General features: G+C 39.7%; 1 protein-coding gene across 7 annotated transcripts in view; it reads left to right on the top strand.

Moving 5' to 3' along the window:
- NCKAP5 (NCK associated protein 5) overlaps positions 1-19239 on the top strand; it is a 980982-nt gene that overhangs the window by 880816 nt on the left and 80927 nt on the right. For all 7 annotated transcript variants that reach the window (XM_058715464.1, XM_058715465.1, XM_058715463.1 and 4 more), the window contains one exon: positions 1702-1777. In XM_058715464.1, the coding sequence (XP_058571447.1) occupies positions 1702-1777 (76 nt within the window). The remainder of the gene's footprint in view (positions 1-1701; positions 1778-19239) is intronic.

Below are 19239 nucleotides of genomic sequence, written 5' to 3' on the forward strand. Positions count from 1 at the left end.
CTCTCCTTGTGAGGTTCAGATAGCCATCTACATACTCTCTTGAGTCCACCACCGTCTGACTATCAGCATATACAGAATAAGCACCAATTACATTCTGATATTGGAACTGCAGTCTTAAGATATAAATATTGGTCTTATTCCATTAATATGAAAAATAGGTAAAAGCTAAATGTATCTCAAGGTCATTATGCACCATATGACTTTCAACATTGCAAGTATGAAATAAGAGTTTCTTGGCATTCCACTCAAGCCCCTGCACATGTCCACTGACAGCCTCTAATGCATGTGCCTAAGCAGAACTCCATTGCATTCAGTGCATGGTTCACATCATTATCATTGGCTGCCCAGGTGACCGATGGGGATATATTTTAAAAGGGCTTTTTGGGTCATTCTGCCAAGGACCACAAGCTGCCTTGATATTGAAGCCAAGTTTACTGGCATAGTCAAATGGACATTTGAGAACAACAAATTTCCCTCAAATGAACCCAAATCTGGAGTTGGTACTACTTAGTTTGAATCCTGGTTCCACCACTTGGGTAATTACTTGTCTGTTTCTTCAGGAGGAGGAGGCTAACAATAGCACCTAGCATTATTCTAAGGATTATGAGATCATAGGCATTAAGAGCTCAAACAGCTCCTGCTCTATAGTAGTTAAGAGCTTGCTTTTTAAATTGTGGCTGGTACCGGGGCACCTGGGGGGCTCAGTCGGTTAAGCATCTGACTCTTCTGCTCAGATCATGATCTCATGGTTTGTGAGTTTGAGCCCCACATCGGGCTCTGCACTGACAGCTAGGAGCCTGCTTGGGATTCTCTCTCTCTCCTTCTCTCTCTGCCCCTCCCCAGCTCTTGCACTTGCTTTCTCTCTCTCTGTCTCTCTCTCTGTCTCTCTCTCTCTCTCTCTTTCTGAAAATAAATATACTTTAAAAAATCTTAAATTACGGTTGGTACTGATAATGTTATTGTTGCTATTACTGTCACTAGATTGAGAAAGAGGGGACCTGAGTTGTAATCCCAGCATTTCCACTTACAATATGTTTATGGAAACTTACTGGATCTCAGAATTCTCATTTGTAAAACACTGTGACTTTATTCAGGTCTCTAGAGTTCTGCTGAATGCTACCCCCTTCAGCATCTGGATATTTCAACTGAAATATAAGGGGAATGTTTTTGACCTAAAAAATCGATATAAATGTGTCACTGCTCTAGTCCACTAAGCATACATCATAGTCACCTTATGTTTCATCACAGAAAGAACAAAAAAAATAATTTTCTTAGAGAGTTACATTCCAGGAAAGGGTCAGGAGATCTAAGTATATTTCTTTCTTCTTATTAAAATAACTTGTGGTGAAAGTCACTGTCTCTGGAGGAATTATATGTCCTTTGACTTTAATTTTTCCTAACAGCTATGACTTTATTAAGTATTAAAAGCCAACGCTATTATCTCTAATTTTTTTTGGAGAATTAGTTACCCTGAAAATCCTCATTTCCAGGTCTGGGGTTATATTTCTGAAAATATGCTCTTGTGATTAAAACTTGTCATAAAGCCAAGTGAATGAAGAATCTTTGTATATGTATATGTACATACACAAGCTGACTCACACATGCCCACATTTGTTACAGAACCAACCACCATTCTGAGGATTGCAGACAATCTGTTGAATGTAATAAAGAAGAACTTACAGTATTTTCTTCTTGCCGCAGATAAAAGAAGCAAGCGGAGACCTGCAAGAGGATGAAGATGTGATCGCGGAGCCCACATTTCAGAGCCACATCATAGGTAAACATCCACGTCATGTACATCTTCATGGGTGATATTTTTTTAATGCAACCTTCTTGCAGATACAGTGTGTTCCTACAGAGCACGTCCCATGCCTCACCTCTGTGAGCACTGGGTCTTAACCTCTCACACAGGCTTCCTTTTATCTTCTCAGGCATTGGAAGCTACCATAAAGTAAGTGGTTCAAAGCAGGACCTATAGAGAAAACATGCGTGTTTTCAGAGCAATGCGCTGCAAACTGATGAGAAGTAGGTACTTGTCAGGATGAAATGAAAACAATGCTGAGTGTAAATAATTTCTCTGAGGAAAAAAATCAACTTTGAATCGATCCAGCTTCTATAATTGTCTCAAGAAGCATTCTGCACAACTGCCAAAGAAATGTGGGGTGGTAGCTATCTTAAATGGAATCATTTTTTAATTGAATATGTTTTACACACAGAACCTAATAGATTTCGGTGTACATGGCTTGCTGAAACTTCACAACTCATTTTCTTCATCATTTCTGTTAGAACCCTGATTACAAGTATCCGTGTGTGTGAAATAAGTTTGATTTGTCAGCTATTTCTTAAAATCGTGCCTAGGCCTAGGTGGAAGGAACTCAGCTTCCCAACACGAAAAGACTTTGCTGACCTTTTGCTGACCTGTTTTCAGCAGCCAGGAGGTAACTGGTGGGGTAGTTGTCTGTGACTATAATCCTTGTCAGGTGATAGCAGCCACCTTGGATGATGACAGAATTAGTTTTTCCTCAGGCTCCAAAAATAGCTATGAAAGCAAGCATGCCAATTAAGGAGTTTTACACCAGATACCAAGGCATGATGGAATAATTTCTTCTAATCACATTTGGGTATAGCAGTTGATATCGAATCCTATGTTCTAGGGCATGACAGCCCCACACATTTCTGGTTTCTAGTCTGGTTAGAGTATCCACTGCTCCTGTATCTTCAGCTGCCAGCTTCAAGCACCTCCCCACTCTTTGGGTCCTATAGAGACCCTCCATGGCTGGTTTTCTCGTGTACCCGGAAGTCTTCTGCAAACTGTAACTTACAGTTTCTCTCAGAGAGTTATTGTACCCCCACAGCTTAATGAGACCAGCACTCCATTATTATTCTTTCCATTTGTAATTGAGGAGCCAAAAACCTTAACAAACAGCTGAATGAGTGCAGTCTGAATAAGATTATTATTCCAAGAAGACATCTTTTATTATAGTTGTCAATGTAAAATGCTTAAATTGGTATCAGTTCTGTGTAGCTAGCTAATATGCAAGTTAAATATTGTTTAACAACCTTCAAACATGACACTATGTAATGCCCTGCTGGATCATCATTTTTCTATAATGAGGTGTTCTCGGGCCTGTAAAATAACATATAAAATTAGAGGCTGATTTTTTTTCAAAAGAACTACAGTAATGTATGCTTTCATAGGCTAGTGATTTTTTAGGTTTGCATTGTTTGACCCAATAGCTAGTCGCCACATGTCGCCATTTCAGGTTCAGTTCTAATTCATTAAAACTATGTCATATTAAAAATTAAGTTCCTCAGTGGCACTACACACATTTCAGGTGCTCACTGGCTACACATCCTATGTGGTCTGTGTGCACATTTCCATCATCACACAGAGCTCTGTTGGAAAGTGCTGCTTTAGATTACTCTCCTGGAAGTAAATTTGGACCATGCTTATGACAGAGACCTGACCTGGTCTTCACACTATGGAGATTTATCTCCTCAAACTAGGGGGGAACTATGTGAATAAGCTGCTATCGGCTACCAATAAAACAACAACTGCAAATCTGAGTAATCATTATATGGAATAAAGCCATTTGATCATTTTACACAATTAAAAAAACTGGAAGAAGGAAAACATGAAAGATGGGTAGCAGCTCAACAATGTTATCAAAAGCCCTGGCTTTTTGTCCTCAGACCTGTTGGGTTGCAAATTGATTTCCACCACTCTGGGCATTCCTTTATATTCAAGGCGCAAAGTATAAGGAAGAGTAAAAGCTCCATCACAATCCACCCGCTAGACTCCATCTTACATGTCGTTGAGGAGAACCAGATTATAAAGACAATCCTAGCTGCAAAGGATGCTGGGAAAGTCAGTATATTGCTACTCTTTATTGCATAAGTTAGCAGAGAGAACAAGGTTGAGAACATTCCCTGGGTTAATCAATCCATAAGATCACTGCAAACCTTGTAAAAACTTCATCCATTTGGAGACTGAAGGAGACTCAACAAACAAGTGGGTATTTCTCTTTATTCCACAAGAATGACTGAGAAGGTATTTTTAGCGTGCTGGTAAACCCAATATTCTTCATTTTGTCTAAGCTAAGTATTGTCACATAGCCTCAAAATGTTATATAAGCATAGAATATGCTTTGCAACCGAGCAAATCTAAATATGTTATCCTTCTAACCAAATAACAGCTAATGTCATTAACAAAGAAGAATAATCAGAAAATTTGTGAATCTGGATGTTTACATTTTTGTCATGTTAGTTTAATCAAAATATTAGGAGTTGGTTATAACAAAGTAGCGTTAACTAAGCCTGCTTTATATTGAAATTCAAGATTCATAAATTAACTAAAATAATACAACTAGATTTTTTTCTTTAAAATCACCCTGATAAATGTCAGACTTCCACGTTAATAAACAACAAGAAAATGACTAGCCCAGCCTAATAGAAGTGCTATCACAAATGATCACAAAGCTCATATTTCTAATTGTTCTTTCCTGCTATTTAACTATAATAGGTTCACCCTGTGTATTATATTAATTATCTAATGGGATTAAATGATCAGTAGGAATTCAAAAAACATTGTTTCATATTAAGAACACTGGCCAGTGATAGTATCAAAAATAATCCTCTAAGCAGAGGCAGAGGATCTGGAAATTCCTCTAAAGAGGAGGAAATGTCTTTTGAGGAGTTTAAGGAAGAAATCAAGCAGAATTGAATGATATCCAAGAAAACAAGGATTCATGTTAGGCTCTAGTGAAATGAAGGATATGTATTATTTTCTCCAAATTTAAAAGAGTTACAAAGAATAATCTGTCCAATAGCCCAATGGTCAAATGTCCCAGTGCCCCATGGCTGCATGAAATCTGTTTACCCTCCCCTGTTGGCTGGTTGCCCTCTTTGTCTCTCAGTTCTAAAGGAAGGCTTCTGGCTCCTATGACCAAAGGAGAGCATGACAAAGGGCATTGTCTAGCCCCAAGAATCTAGCTTTCTTTGGGTAGCTCTGTGGAGTTGCTTGGTACCCTCCTACCCACCTCAGGAATTTCCCCCAAGTGATCTTTCTGTCCTCCTCCTTTTTCCATTCTTCCCCAAACTGGCCTTAGCCAGCAGCTAATATATTATGCAGGAGGATAACAGGTACTCAATAAAGATCCCCTTTGACTTACTTATCAGACTATTCACCAGTTTATTTCCATTTTCCCAGGACATTTCATTTCACTATCCCTTGCTCTCTCCTAGACTTTAGCTAGCCAATCTGGTAGACTAACTCACATCAGTGGAGTAATAGGTGAAGCAGGTATCTTTTCAGGTCACATATTTGCATTATAACAAAGACTCAAGAAAAGTTTTACCTCCAGTTAAGAGGAACTCTTGAAACTTGTATTAAAGTTTCAGGCATTCACATCACTGGTTTGAGCAAATTATGGGGTGAGGAAGAAAGGACAGAATTAACCTGATTTCAGACAATAAATAGCACAAGGCACAGTGCCAGGGAGGAAAAATTATTTTGTCATATAACTGTACTTTTGAGAAATAGACTGCCTGAAGGCTAAGCAGTGGGACAAAGCTGTGTTGAGCCAAGTAGAGAAGATTTAGATAACCGGCTACAATCACCATTTCACCTCTGCCTAATATACAGAGCTCGTTCTCCTAATCTTTTCTCACTCAGCCATACAGCATGGAATCCACATAGCATTGTGCCCAATCTGGAGTTTGATACAAACAGAAAGGATGAAAGGGTCATATGACACATAGTTTCTATTGTCACATTCCAATGAAGGTCAAGGAATGCAGTAGCTTCTTCACACAGCAGAGGAGAGAAGGCCTGGACTGAGGTCAAAGTGTCTCTGGCTGTGGTTCTTAGGAGAGAAAGAGAAAGTCTCACAGACTCTTGAATCAAGTACCTCAGTTACATGGAGAATTTAAGAATCAAAACCTAGATGTGGATCTCATCTGAATGGAATGAGTTCTGGAACCTATCTTATTATATTAATATTGATGTGGTTTGGAGTGTTGGGGTTCAGAGCCTATGGCCAACATTCTTGAGATGTCTTCGGTGTAACAAGGTGATTTTATTAAAGCATAGGGACAGGGGGCGCCTGGGTGGCGCAGTCGGTTGAGCGTCCGACTTCAGCCAGGTCACGATCTCGCGGTCCGGGAGTTCGAGCCCCGCGTCAGGCTCTGGGCTGATGGCTCGGAGCCTGGAGCCTGTTTCCGATTCTGTGTCTCCCTCTCTCTCTCTCTGCCCCTCCCCCGTTCATGCTCTGTCTCTCTCTGTCCCAAAAATAAATAAAAAACGTTGAAAAAAAATTTTTAAAAAGCATAGGGACAGGATCATGGGAAGAAAAGGCTGCACTGGGGCTGTGAAGAGTGATCATATAAGATTTTCTGTCCTATGGAGGGGAGATATTAGGGCTCCAGGAAATTGAGTCTATAGGTTTCTAGAGATTGCTTTTTTCTTGTAAATCATTAAGACAGTTGCAAACATATTGCAACATGGTTGGGGCTAGGGGGTGCAAGGGTGTTAGCTTTGCTTGGTCCTTAGCTTGCCTTTTGCTCCCTCATCAATATTAATGACCTAATACAATATGGTCAACCGTCATTATCTGTACATAGATTTTACAGCTTGAATTACCCAGACCACAATTATTTTCAATCCAAGACTGGATTTCCCTTAATTATTAGTATCAGTAGGGTTAGATTCAGATGGAAGTGAACGATACCCCAAAATACAGCGGTTTAAATAACAACAGAATTTTCTTGCTGTCACGCAGGACAGTCCAGAAGAAGGTAATCCAGGATGTTAGGACAGTGCCAGACTTCTCCTATCTTGCCCCTCTGGTTTATATGTTTTCCATTCCCAAGGCCACTTCATGGTTCAAGATGGCTTGAAAAACCATTCACTTTCCAACCAGCAAGATCCCTTTGTGAATACTTCCTAGCAGTTGACCCATGCCTTCTGCCATTGGCCAGTATGTAGTACATAGGATAGGAAACATGCCAGGCAGGAAGCCATATGTCCAGGAGGAAAAACAAAAAAGGAAGTTCTTTGGAAGAAAGGGGCAATGGCTTTCAGAGGACACATACCATTTTTAGCCTGCTGCTCACCCCCTACCAAGCTTACCTCCTTGGTAGAAACATAAATTGTCACTGTAATTTAAGAAAACTATAGAAAATAAATTTGAAGAGTTTTTGGAAAATACAGAATTTTAATGATGTATGCTTAGTTTTTGTTTTTCATGACCTGAGCAACCACTCTCTATTAGTATAGTTAATCTTTTTTTTTTTTTTTAATTTTTTTTCAACGTTTTTTATTTATTTTTGGGACAGAGAGAGACAGAGCATGAACGGGGGAGGGGCAGAGAGAGAGGGAGACACAGAATCGGAAACAGGCTCCAGGCTCGAGCCATCAGCCCAGAGCCCGACGCGGGGCTCGAACTCACGGACCGCGAGATCGTGACCTGGCTGAAGTCGGATGCTCAACCGACTGTGCCACCCAGGCGCCCCTAGTATAGTTAATCTTGAGTAACTTTTTGAGAAAATATATTGATCTGGGATTAGTTTGCCACCACTGTGTCTATGAGTAATATATACTTAGTCACCCACAAAGTATATAAAGGCTCACATAAATCTTCTCTGAAATATAATGTATCTAGAATTTTCCTTTCTCTAGAATTAAAACCAAGAGGGTACCAGGCCTTTCAGGACTATAGGTGCCAGTCAATTAAAGTTAATGATAATAATCTGTCTCATTTTGAGAATATTACCAATTTTCCCCACTGAGAAAACTTGAAAAAAATCAGGAATTTTGTATACAGGGAGTGTCATTCATACTAAAAATAAATTAAAGCATATTGTAGAAACTTGATGAGACTTTTACAACTTTTGAGTAGATGGCTATTTAAGTCAAATGTCACATTTTAAATAGTGTGCCGACATGTTTAAGCTTAATTGTAGAAAGGGTGAGTTATTGATCAAAACAAAATGTGAGTGGGAAGTACAAATGTTCTCAATAACAATTTTAGTAAATGATGTTCTGTTGACTGCTAACAGACTGGCACTGAACTGAGAACTATTTAGATAATAATGTCTATGGATGGGAAATAAGATGGAGTAGTGTACCTAAATTGGACATCTAAGAGGTACTATAAAGTAATAGGTTGGGAAAGGACACTCCCATGTGACTACATAGAGTTCTGCAATTTACAACTGCAAGTGACAAACTCTAAAGGGGAAGCTTTGCATCTGACAGCCATGACTACCTGTCATAAAGGTAGAACCATGGAAATAGGACCATCTGATTTCTTCTGACAAGGACTGGAAAGAGTAATATCAATTTTCATCCATTGAATATCCATTACATACTAAGTCCTGTGCTTGGAATATTACAGGTCATCCTCCTTGGTTTTGCTTTTGTTTTGTTTTTTTCATTCCTTTGTGGCTGGGTTTCTGTTGTTGTCATCTGTAAACTTGTTTCTGATAAGTACTTCCCTCTAACTACCAGAGAGAGTCACTAGCTGAGGCTCTGGTGGAGATTTCTGTATTTATGAGCCTACTAAAGTCTGGTCTGTGACTCCCTTCCTCTGTTTGTTTTTCTTTCACTAGAGATAGAGATTTGTAGACTTGGAGAGTTGAATGTATGACTTTTTTTTTTTTTTTTTTTTTTACTCCTGGAAAATATTTGCTCCTATAGATTACACCAGGAAGCTGAGTTCTATTTAGGTCCACAAGCCTATACTGAGTATCTTCTACAAACCACGACCTGAGTTAGATGCTGGGGATATGGGATGAGTAAGACACAGTGCCTCTACTGTGCGAACAGCCATTTAGTAGGGAGACAGAAAAGCCAACAGATACACTGTGATCATAGATTAAGTTACAGGAATACTCTGCATACATATGAGTGTACAGATTGGTGTAGAATCCAGCTTTGGTAAAGCCAGGAAGGTTGATTTTCATGTGTGAGGAAAAGACAAAAGTAAGAGAATAAGATATTGAAGTTAAAGTGAATTTTCCATTTACACCAGTGTTTCCCAAACTTTGCTACAAATCAGAATCCCCTGGGAAGTCTTTAAATATGCTGATGCCCAGGTGCAGCTGAGTGGCTCAGTCTGTTAAGAATCTAACTTTGGCTCAGGTCATGATCTTGTGGTCCATGGGTTTGAGCCCCACATCAGGCTCTGTGCTGACAGCTCAGAGACTGGAGCCTGTTTCATGCATCTCCTTCTGTCTTGGCCCTTCCCCCCCAAAGTAAATAAACATAAAAAATTTTAAATATGCTGATGCCCAGGTCACACCCCATAACACATCACAAGCTCTGGAGATAAGAGCTACCCATTAGTGTCTTTTTAAAGATCCCCAAGTGATTCCGGTGGGGAGCAAGGTTTGGGAACCACTGCGTTAAAGGTTAGGATCTCATCAGCCAAGGGGACAGGGAGATGTCTTTCAACTCAAGGGCAAGAGGGTAAGCAAAGGCCTGAAGATAGGAATGTGGCATACTGCAGGGGACGATAGTTAATGGAACACCAGCTTGGCTAGAGTAGAGAGTAATTTTTGAGAATAAGGTACAGATACAGTTGGTTTGTAAGATGGGACTAGATTGTGGAGACCTTGAAAGCCAGCCTTAGATATTCGAAATTTATCCTACAGAATAACACACAGACTGTGGAGATTTTTAAAGAAAGGCTAACATGATCAGAAGTGGCCATCCAATCACTTTCATGTTCATGTTCCAACTTTTAAAATTGTAACACCTTTTTATATATATGCACCATATTGATTCCTCCTGAATGGTGTGCTCTGATGAATTAGAGTCACATATTTACGTGAAAGGGTAGACACCCAGGATTATTTAAGGGTTGCCAAAGGGGTCTCTGCCCCAAAAGATCTCTCCTGGTAGCATATTAGAATTCCCTACCCTTTGGTGACCCCTTTAGGAAAGGCCCTCAAGTGGCTTGTTACACAATACCTGGTCTCTGGAAAGGGTGCACATTGAGCCTCACTGACTAATAGCAGTAGTGCATTTCTCAGCTTAGTACCAGCAAGACCCTAAAGGGATGAGTCATGAGGCTGGTATATTCTCCTTCCAGGGAACTGAGAATCAGAAGAAGGAATGGCTTGACATTTAGGAAAGGTAAGCATGGTGTTCTTCAGATGGGGACACTCAGCTGCTGGAGGCAGAGGCAGACCTGAAGCCCTAGTGGGTGGCAGGAATTAACCCAGGTGCGAGAAGGGGAAAGGGCTCACCAAATAGGTAATGGTAGACACATTAAATAATTTTTGCCCTTTTTCCCACATTTTTCCAAGGCCTATCACTGTACAGTGTAAGTTGGAGAATCTGAAATAGCTATACATAGACCTCATTTTGTAGAGTTCCCTCAATTTCTTAAGAGGGAGTTCATTCAATTAAAGTAAACATAAGCACGTGTATGTAACTTATGGCACAGCAAGGAATAGGCAAAAGGTCAAAACAAAGTCAAAAAGCAGAGTGCCTCAGACCCTGAACCAGAAACCTGCCCAGTGTGACAGTAAATTCTAAAAGAAGTAAGATGGTCATATATGAATATCTGCTGTTTATTAAAAACTTTCTATATGCTAGGCACTGACCAGCGTGTTTTATGTATGTTGCCTTGCTTTATCCACACAGCAACCCTGCAGCTTAGATACTGTGGTCACCCTTTCCAAGTGGGGAAATGGATGTCTTGAAAGGTTACATACTCTGTTCAGCAACGTGACTGGTATGGAATGGAGCCAGCATCCAAACCCAGCTCAGTCCATAGCTGTGAACCAAAGCAACCCCCAAGAATGCTAAATGATGGCTAGGTACTTTTTTGGCCACCTTGCAGGCACCACAGTTCAAGGATCCCTTTAGTAGATTGCTTGGTTGGGGGTTGAAAACTCCAATAAGCCCCCGGTTCAATGAGTGAGATAGGCCAGACTTGGCATATACAAGCATATATTACATGAGTGATGGGAGTTTTAAGGAATGGAGACAATACAACGCACCCCAGGGGAGCAGCTACTTGTCAATTTCCATTGTCACTGTAGAAGAAGGCTGGTCCTATGTAACCAAGTCCTTCCATTTTTCACCAGAAGCCAAAAAATACAGATTTTTTATGTGACATATGATACATTTTAAAATGAGGGCTCAATTGTAAAAAGCAAATCTTCAGAGACTTTCTTTTATCTGGCAATATTTCAGATTAGAATTTCAAAGTCCTTTCCCAGAATTTCACAACTAAAAGTGTAGAATATAATATAAAAATACACATATTCTTTTAAATGCATGGTGGAGCTGCCTACAAGGAATGTGTCAGAGGCAGGGATGGCAAGAGAGCTAGAATCCATGGCGGGGAGTGGGGGGAAGTGCTGTAACCAGCACTTACCCCAGGGTCTGATGACCAAGGGCTAGGGTGACCAGCTGTCCTAGTTTGCCTTCACTTTCACTTAGTACTGAAGTCCCTCAGATATGGATGACATGGAACAGTTGTCATCCTCCCTGGAGCCTGGTGTTAAGGAGCTAAACTATTGACATAATGAGAGCCCAGGGGCTGAGCAGGGCAAGGTGTTAGATCAAAAACATGCCTTCCCCACCCGCATCAGGCTGGATTCCCAAGAGCAGTGGCAACAAACCCAGAGGAAGACTGTAAGGATAAGCTCCTAACTTAGCCTCAACTCAGTCTTAACTCTAGCTGAAGAAAGAAAGAAAAAAAGGAAAAAAAAGTCTCCTCTGAAGATTGAATCCTTAGCTCACACTCCTGTGGATCAAGGCACTCATTCACTCTCTGTGTCCCCTAAATCCCCCAGCTTGAATTTTTTTTAAGTGTTCTGAACTGTGCTTTTAAATACTACAGAGAAGAAACTGGAAGAAACTGGAATAGTTGAGACATGAATGGCAGAATATTAATATTTTTCGAGCTGTGCAACCCCACTGTTTGAGAATATTTGAAATTTATCGTAATGAAAAGTTTTAAAAAGTGCAGACTCAAGGTGATAGTGCTTGTAGGAATCTGGCAGAATCCAATGCAGATCTTCTCTTGATGCAACCACTCTAAACTTTACACACGGATAAAATTCCAAGGAAGATTAACTCACAATAGAAGATCACTAAGAAGGGGAAATAACAATTTCATTAGCGAGTGGCAGGGAAGAAAAAAAAGGCAAGCTATAGAATAAGTCCTGCATTGACTGCAGAATTGAGAATTATCCAATAGAGAATGTAAAATAAAAATATTTTATGTATTCAAAGTAAACACAAATGGAAATGAACAGTAACAAAGGAACAAACAAATGAAAGTTTGATATCAAAAAAGGATACAAAGAACTTCAAAAAATCAAAAGCTGTTAGTATTGATTACCACTGATGAGAGTGTTACTCAACTGAAAGACAGAGTTGAACAATTATATAAAATGTGTCATAGAGAACCAAGGGGGTGGATAAGTGAAGGAGAGGGTAAAATACATTAAGTAAGAGGTGATAAAATCCACATGCATCTAATAATAGCTCACGAAGGAGGGAATGGAATGAGCAGGGTGAACATAATATCAAAAGAATTCATGACTAAGAATTTTCTAAATTAAAGAAAGTTACTGATTCTCAGTTTCAGAAAGCCAAATTAGTTCCAAGCAAGATAAATAAAAGGAAATCTACACATTGGGATAGGGATTTTATTTCCTTCGGATACCTATCCAGAGGTGGGGTTGCTGCATTGTGTGATACCTCTATTTTCTATTTGGAAGTAAAATCACTATCTCAAAGTGACATTTGCATGTCCACATCCACTGCAGCATTATTCACAGTGGCCAAGATATGGAAATGATCTAAGTATATCAACAGATGAATGGGTAAAGAAATTGTCGTATGTATGTATGTATGCATGTATATGTGTGTGCATATACACACACACACACACACACACACACACACACACACATATATATATATATATATATATATATATATATATATATATATAATACACATGTAATCTTTTAATATTCATTTTTATTTGGATAGCCTTATTACAGTTTTGTTTAGTTTTGCTCATTATACAACTAGAATCATACTGTAAGTATTCTGCATTTGGCTTTTTTTATATCAACATTGTTTTTGTGATGAATCTATGAGGGTACATGCACCTGCTATTTATTAGTTTTCACTGCTCTATAGTATTCCATAGCATGCATATTTTAAAACTTATCCTTTCTACTGTCGATGAACATTTGGATTGTTTTCCATTTTTTTCTATTATGACAATGTTTCTGTGGTCACCGTGCCATATATTCCCTGATGTCCTTGCCAAGATTTTTTGAATGGCCATGTCTTTCAAACTTTTAGACAAGTATCCACAGTAATAAATGTTTACATCATAAATCAGTACAACTCTGTAGATGAGCTTATATATAAATTTAATAAAAATGTCATTTTTTTACTGTAAAAACAAAAATAACATGGAAAGTTGATGAGTAACATGAAATTCAACACTGTGATTGTCTTATGAAGAGGTAGGAGTAGAAGGATATGACCAGAGAGGAGCACAAGAGTGTCTTAAAAACACTCTTTCTGTTGTTAAGGTTGGCTATGGGTGTTCTTTTATGGTGGTGATTTAAATGAATCTATATGTTGTATCTACTCCTGTATTTATAGTATGTTTGACAATTTAAAAAAAAAAAGATAAAAATTAAAATACCATCCAAAACAAAACACAAATATATTTTGGCAAGTATCTGTGGGCTGAATGGGCCTTCCATTTATCCTTCTGGTCTATACCATGCATCCGTCACTGCACTCCATTCCCTCCTACCATTTGGCTGGCCCTTTATCATCTCCAGAAGAGAGACTGGCCTAGAGAAGAGGGAGAGGGGAGGAAAGGAACACGGCCCTGACCACCCATATTAAGTTACTCATCGTCAATTCTGAAGTACATCAAGTGTCAGAGGAATAAGTCAGAAACAGAGATTGTGGGAAACTCTTGAATTTTTGTCTCTTTCTTGTCCAGTCGACCACAAATTCTGAGTTGACCACACATTATGGATTGGCTGAACCAACTGTGCTTTAAGTGCAGTTAAAGCCAGCAGTTCTACTTATGTGTGAAGGTAATGAAAAATTAGTGACTGAGAAGTAGATGTGATTTAGGAAAGAAGGAAGGAAGGAAGGAAGGAAGGAAGGAAGGAAGGAAGGAAGGAAGGAAGGAAGGAAGGAAGGAAGGAAGGAAAGGGAGGGGAGGGAGGAAGGAGGAAAGGAAGGGAGGGGAAAAGGAAGGAGAGAGAGATCCTGCCAGAGAGGAACTTGTAGCTTTCCAGACACTGGGAAGGGTCTGTTCCTACTGTAAGAACTCAATAGTATATATCTGATGAAAAAAAAACAAAAACAAAAAAACCTCAATTAAGGTGATCCTCACATCCAGTCAGTCCATGGGGAATCCCAGTAATACGTTCATTAAGTCTGGCACATTGGAGCAAATACCTTAGCACAAGGGAAGTGTAGAGTGCCAGAATGATAGATCAGGTGAAGGCAATGGAAAATTGTAGAGATGAAAATTGAGTTGTGTAATGAAATATGCTACTAAGGAAGGAAAGAAGAAACGTGATCTTGGGAATAGGGTGCTCTTGACTTGCATGAATCCATATTCAAGAAGCGTCCTAGAGAAGAGAACAGGATGCAGAGAAAGGAAGGCATCTCAGTGACTCTGTTACAACATGGAACTGATCAGGGCACTTTTTAATGAATCATACACGTGCAAGCAGGGCTTAACTGCTGTGAAAGACAAGCCCTCATTTGTGAAAAAGGTAGTGCCTGAGAAAGTAACTTATCAATGTCAGTCTTAATTTCTTCCATAAGCCCACTGATAGAATTTGAGAAGACTCATTTAGCAATCATCTTATCAGTGGTACAATGCCTCTCCACTCATTTTGCACACAATCAGATAAAAGGATGATGTTTGCTTTATCTATGCTTTGCCACCCTGGTACAGCTAAAAGCTTTCGGGAAGGGGGAAGAACAAACTGAGAGGTTACTGGGTTATGAAACATTGTTACAGCCAAGCCAGCAGCATTGAATCAATTTCCAATATGTTTCTTATGTAGCTAAAACCTATACTCTGGAGATGTTATTGTTTGATTATAAAAGCAGGAGGAATTTGAAGAGAGACTTTCATGCCACCTTGATAAACAGTCTCTGCCTGTAACTCGATTGTGTCAACTCCGAAATGGAGGGGAAATATGCTTTAAGGTGACTTTCTGCCCATTTGAAACTCAGCCATGTGTTCTGCCTTCAGAGTCCATTTGGAAGGAATCCTATGTGTGTAAGAACACATTTGGAGTGGGCATCTGCTGCCCTGCTTCTGGATGAGTGGATTACATTTCCAAAGGTGTTAATTCCCTTCACCACTGACCCAGTCATCAGAATGTTTCTCCGATGTCAGAAGTATTTTGTGTATAGTTCTGCTTCAAGACAGGTCACTTTCCTATGTAAGTTATAATTTAAAAAATAATAAATACAAGCACTCTTCATATACTGGGTTACATTGGAGTCTGATTTTAAAGAGAAAAGTGGCAAGGAGGAGGCAGTGTCCTGAGGAAATGAATGGAGTCAGGATCCAAAGCCCAGTCTGGGATTTTATGTCTTAGTGCAAAATGCTGCATTTCTCTGTTTCCTCAATCATAAGATGAGAATTTATTTTACGTAGTCTCTCTTTTTTTTTTTTTTTTGGCCCAGACCAATTTCTAACACTCTTTGAGGGAATGGGGGTATACCTGATCTTCAAGATGCCAGTCTATGTCAAGTCCCCACTTCTCATAAATCTGTGAGAAGACGAGGTTTCAATCACAGTAAAGGAGAGTAAAGGAGAAATTTTCAAAACATGCTCACAATTTCTGGGCTGGACTTAGTCATCATCTGTCACAGTAGCGTCACCCATCGTGCATTTGCTTAAAGTTTTGCGTTTTTTTTTGTTTGTTTTGTTTTTTGTTTTTTGTTTTTGTTTTTTTTTTTTTTTTTTTTTAGTGCTCCCATGGATCCCCTCAAATCCCAGCCAGGGGAATGCAGTCACATAGGCCTATGTTCCAGGTCCCGCTTTGCCACCTAACAGATGCTGTGATCTTGAGCAAGTTCCTGAATTTCTCTAAGCCTCCATTCCCTCATCTGCCAAACAGAGATAACAGAAGGACCTACATTGAAGTGTTGTTGGAAGCAGGAAATGAGCTTTTTGCAGATGAGTGCTTGACAGCTATGCCAGGGGCTAGCAAGAACTCAACTCTTCGTCTTCATTGTTAGTCTAGTTATTATTAAGATAGATACTGGGTAAAGTATAGGTATCTATGGACATCATTTTCTTTCCTCTTTTTTTTTTTTTTTGTTTTTTGTTTTTAGTTGTAATCATAGCTATGACTTATTACAGTGAAGGATACAAAGCAAAACCACCAAAGGGAAATGTCATATGGAGCATCACTGAGAGGTAATGAGGCCCAGGCCTCCAAGGGTCCCCTTCCTGTGGGCATGCTAAATCCCCCCGGCAACAAGTTATGACAACACATGTGAAATGCTATCCCCCTGAGAAGCTCTTGAGAGACTCAGAGCCCAGGTTTTATTGGGGGCTGATCACACAGGTACCATCTTGACCAGCACATATAAAGATCCCATTTTCCCCAAAGGAAAGCATGTGTTTACCACAAACCACGTTGTTCACGTGAACGGTTTAGGCATAGTGAGTCACTCTCATCAGTTAGGGTGCTGGGAACCCTCTCAAAATCCACGTTCCCCAGTGCTAGTAAAGGGCCAGACTTGCAATCAGGCCTTTCTAAAGGTAAGCCTTGTTAGACCTGCTACGACAACTCTTTTCTTTGCAATCTGTCACCTTGGCCCTTGTCCAAAACGTCTTACAGCAAAATTATTATCAGTAGGACTCCATACAGCAGTGTGAGACCAAACCGTTGGCCTCAGTTATTCCCCTTAAAGGTTCGCAATTAATCTGAAGCTGACTTGAATGTCTCCATCCAGGCTGAGATAGTGTCATGGTAGTCACTGATAGGGTCATCCTCGTGGACACAAGAAGGACATTTCCATGGACAGTACATGGTACTTTTGGACACAAAAACTTTACAGTCTTTAAGGTACTCCAAACAGGACAAACATGAGTCAGAGGTACAGGTTAATGGGCCCCCATGTGGCTGCCCATCTTGGAGCTCCTAACTGTGTGATTCCCAATCTAGCCAGAAATAATTCAGGTTAGTTCTTGGTTACAGAGATACTGCATTCAGTTTCAAACAGCTCTACTTGTCCATGGCATCAGTGTCATTATCAATGCCATGAGTCAATGGCATACATAAGTGTCATCTGTGGAAAATATAGGAGCTAAGCCACCTTCGCTGTCTTGTGATTGGTGGTGTCAGGTGTGATCCTAGGCTCAGCAGTCACTTTGACTGCAAGGCCTTCACCAGCAGCTTGGAAAAGTAGCATGGGGAGCGTTTTCATTCAGGAAAAGGGGAAAGCATCCAGGAATAGTTCTGAGGGAAAAAAAAAAAAAGATAATTAATTCCCTTCTTACCTCACTTCCATTACTCTCCAGGTACTGGGGATTTGTTTTCCCCCATTGGTACAAAATTAGTGTGTTCCACTTAGTAATCAAAACTTTACCTTTTTTTTCATCTTTAAATTCTCACCCACATTTTTTATCTGGACTGGTTGTATGTCCAAAAGAATTTTGGACAAAGAATTTTCACTGAAAAATGTTTTCATACAACTCGATCAGAAAGATACATCATGTTCCAAAATTGGTCAGGACAAACTCTTAAATTTTAAAACATGTCCAAATGGGTTTATATGACCTCTTAACCCCTCTGTCCTTAATATTTATCCAGTAAGCAGCCTAAAAAGCCTAGCCTTTCTGGGGACAGCTTCACTTAACCATCAAACTGCACTAACATTTATGTATCCTGAGGAAGGTGAGGGAAGTAGTCAGGATATCTGTCTGTTGTTACAAAGCCACTAATCTGGATATCATCTCTCTAAGTGATGAGGAGAGTGAGGCTCAATGAGGTTTTCTGTCTTATAGTTCACCACATGGTGGTAACAGGATTCACAGTGAAAACCAATATGACTTAAGGATGGTTGGATTTGGTCACAGAAGTTCCTGGATGTACATCTCACACATGGAGAGAAAGACCTAACATGGCTTTATGTTTCTCCAGCCATTTCTTAAGTATTGCATCCCCCACATGCTGCCAACGCACCTAAACCACAACCATCCACCACATGCAGTGTCCCACCCGTCTCTTCCTCTCACTTGGTCCTCATGCACTGGTTTTACACCCATTTAACAAATTTCAGTGTGTAATATAGGGCCAATGGGAAAACCTAGAGCTTCTTCCCCAGGAGAGGTGAGACAATTTCATGTTCTGGTACTCAAACCTCAAAGGCACAGCCATAAAACTTTCAGTCAGTTCCTAATTATCGATTCGGCACTGACTCTATTCCAGGCTTTGCACTAGACTCTAAGAATACAAAAAGAGAGACGACATGGGCTCTTGGATTTGGTGAGCTCAGCTGATCTTATTTGGAACCAGAATCCTTATTTACATCTCTTTCTTAAACTTTAGTTGAAGATTGAATCGCTCTAGTATGTTCCTCTTAGGTCAATTTCCCTGACCCTTTTTTAAGACATTATGTTGGACATTACTAAAAGAAACTTGTTGTCTATAGATAGTCTTGTCATTGTAAATAATCAAGAATTTATATGCCTTAGGAGTTCCTAAATTACGTGAACTTATTCTTCTTGACATGCTGGCAAAGACAAATAATTTCTTTAAAGCAGATGGCGTTCAGAGCCATTGTTTAAATGTCAACTCTGCTGCTATTTATTGGCCTACTTCTTCAGGGAGACATTTGCGTGCTGGATTCACCTGGGCACTTCATCTGAGATGCAGCAAAGTTGGGAAGCTGAGTTGGGTACTACTTCCTTATAAAACCTCCCTAGATACTACAATATGGTGTGGAAATGACAGCTTATATAATCACCACACTATTTTTAGTAATTTTTAAACCCATGTGCACTATTGTTTTGTTTTTAAAAACTAGTAGGATGGCTTTTATTAATTCTTCATAGTGTTTTTGTCAGGATTCTGGTGACATTTGCAACAGTTTAGTTTGGGGTCTCCCAGAAGTAGACCCTGTAAAAAGGAATTCGAGAGGAGTCAATTATTAGTACAGGAACAATTAGTAGAAGTCAGACAGGGGAG

Source organism: Neofelis nebulosa, chromosome 2 (genome assembly GCF_028018385.1).
Source record: "Neofelis nebulosa isolate mNeoNeb1 chromosome 2, mNeoNeb1.pri, whole genome shotgun sequence".
NCBI lineage: Eukaryota > Metazoa > Chordata > Mammalia > Carnivora > Felidae > Neofelis > Neofelis nebulosa.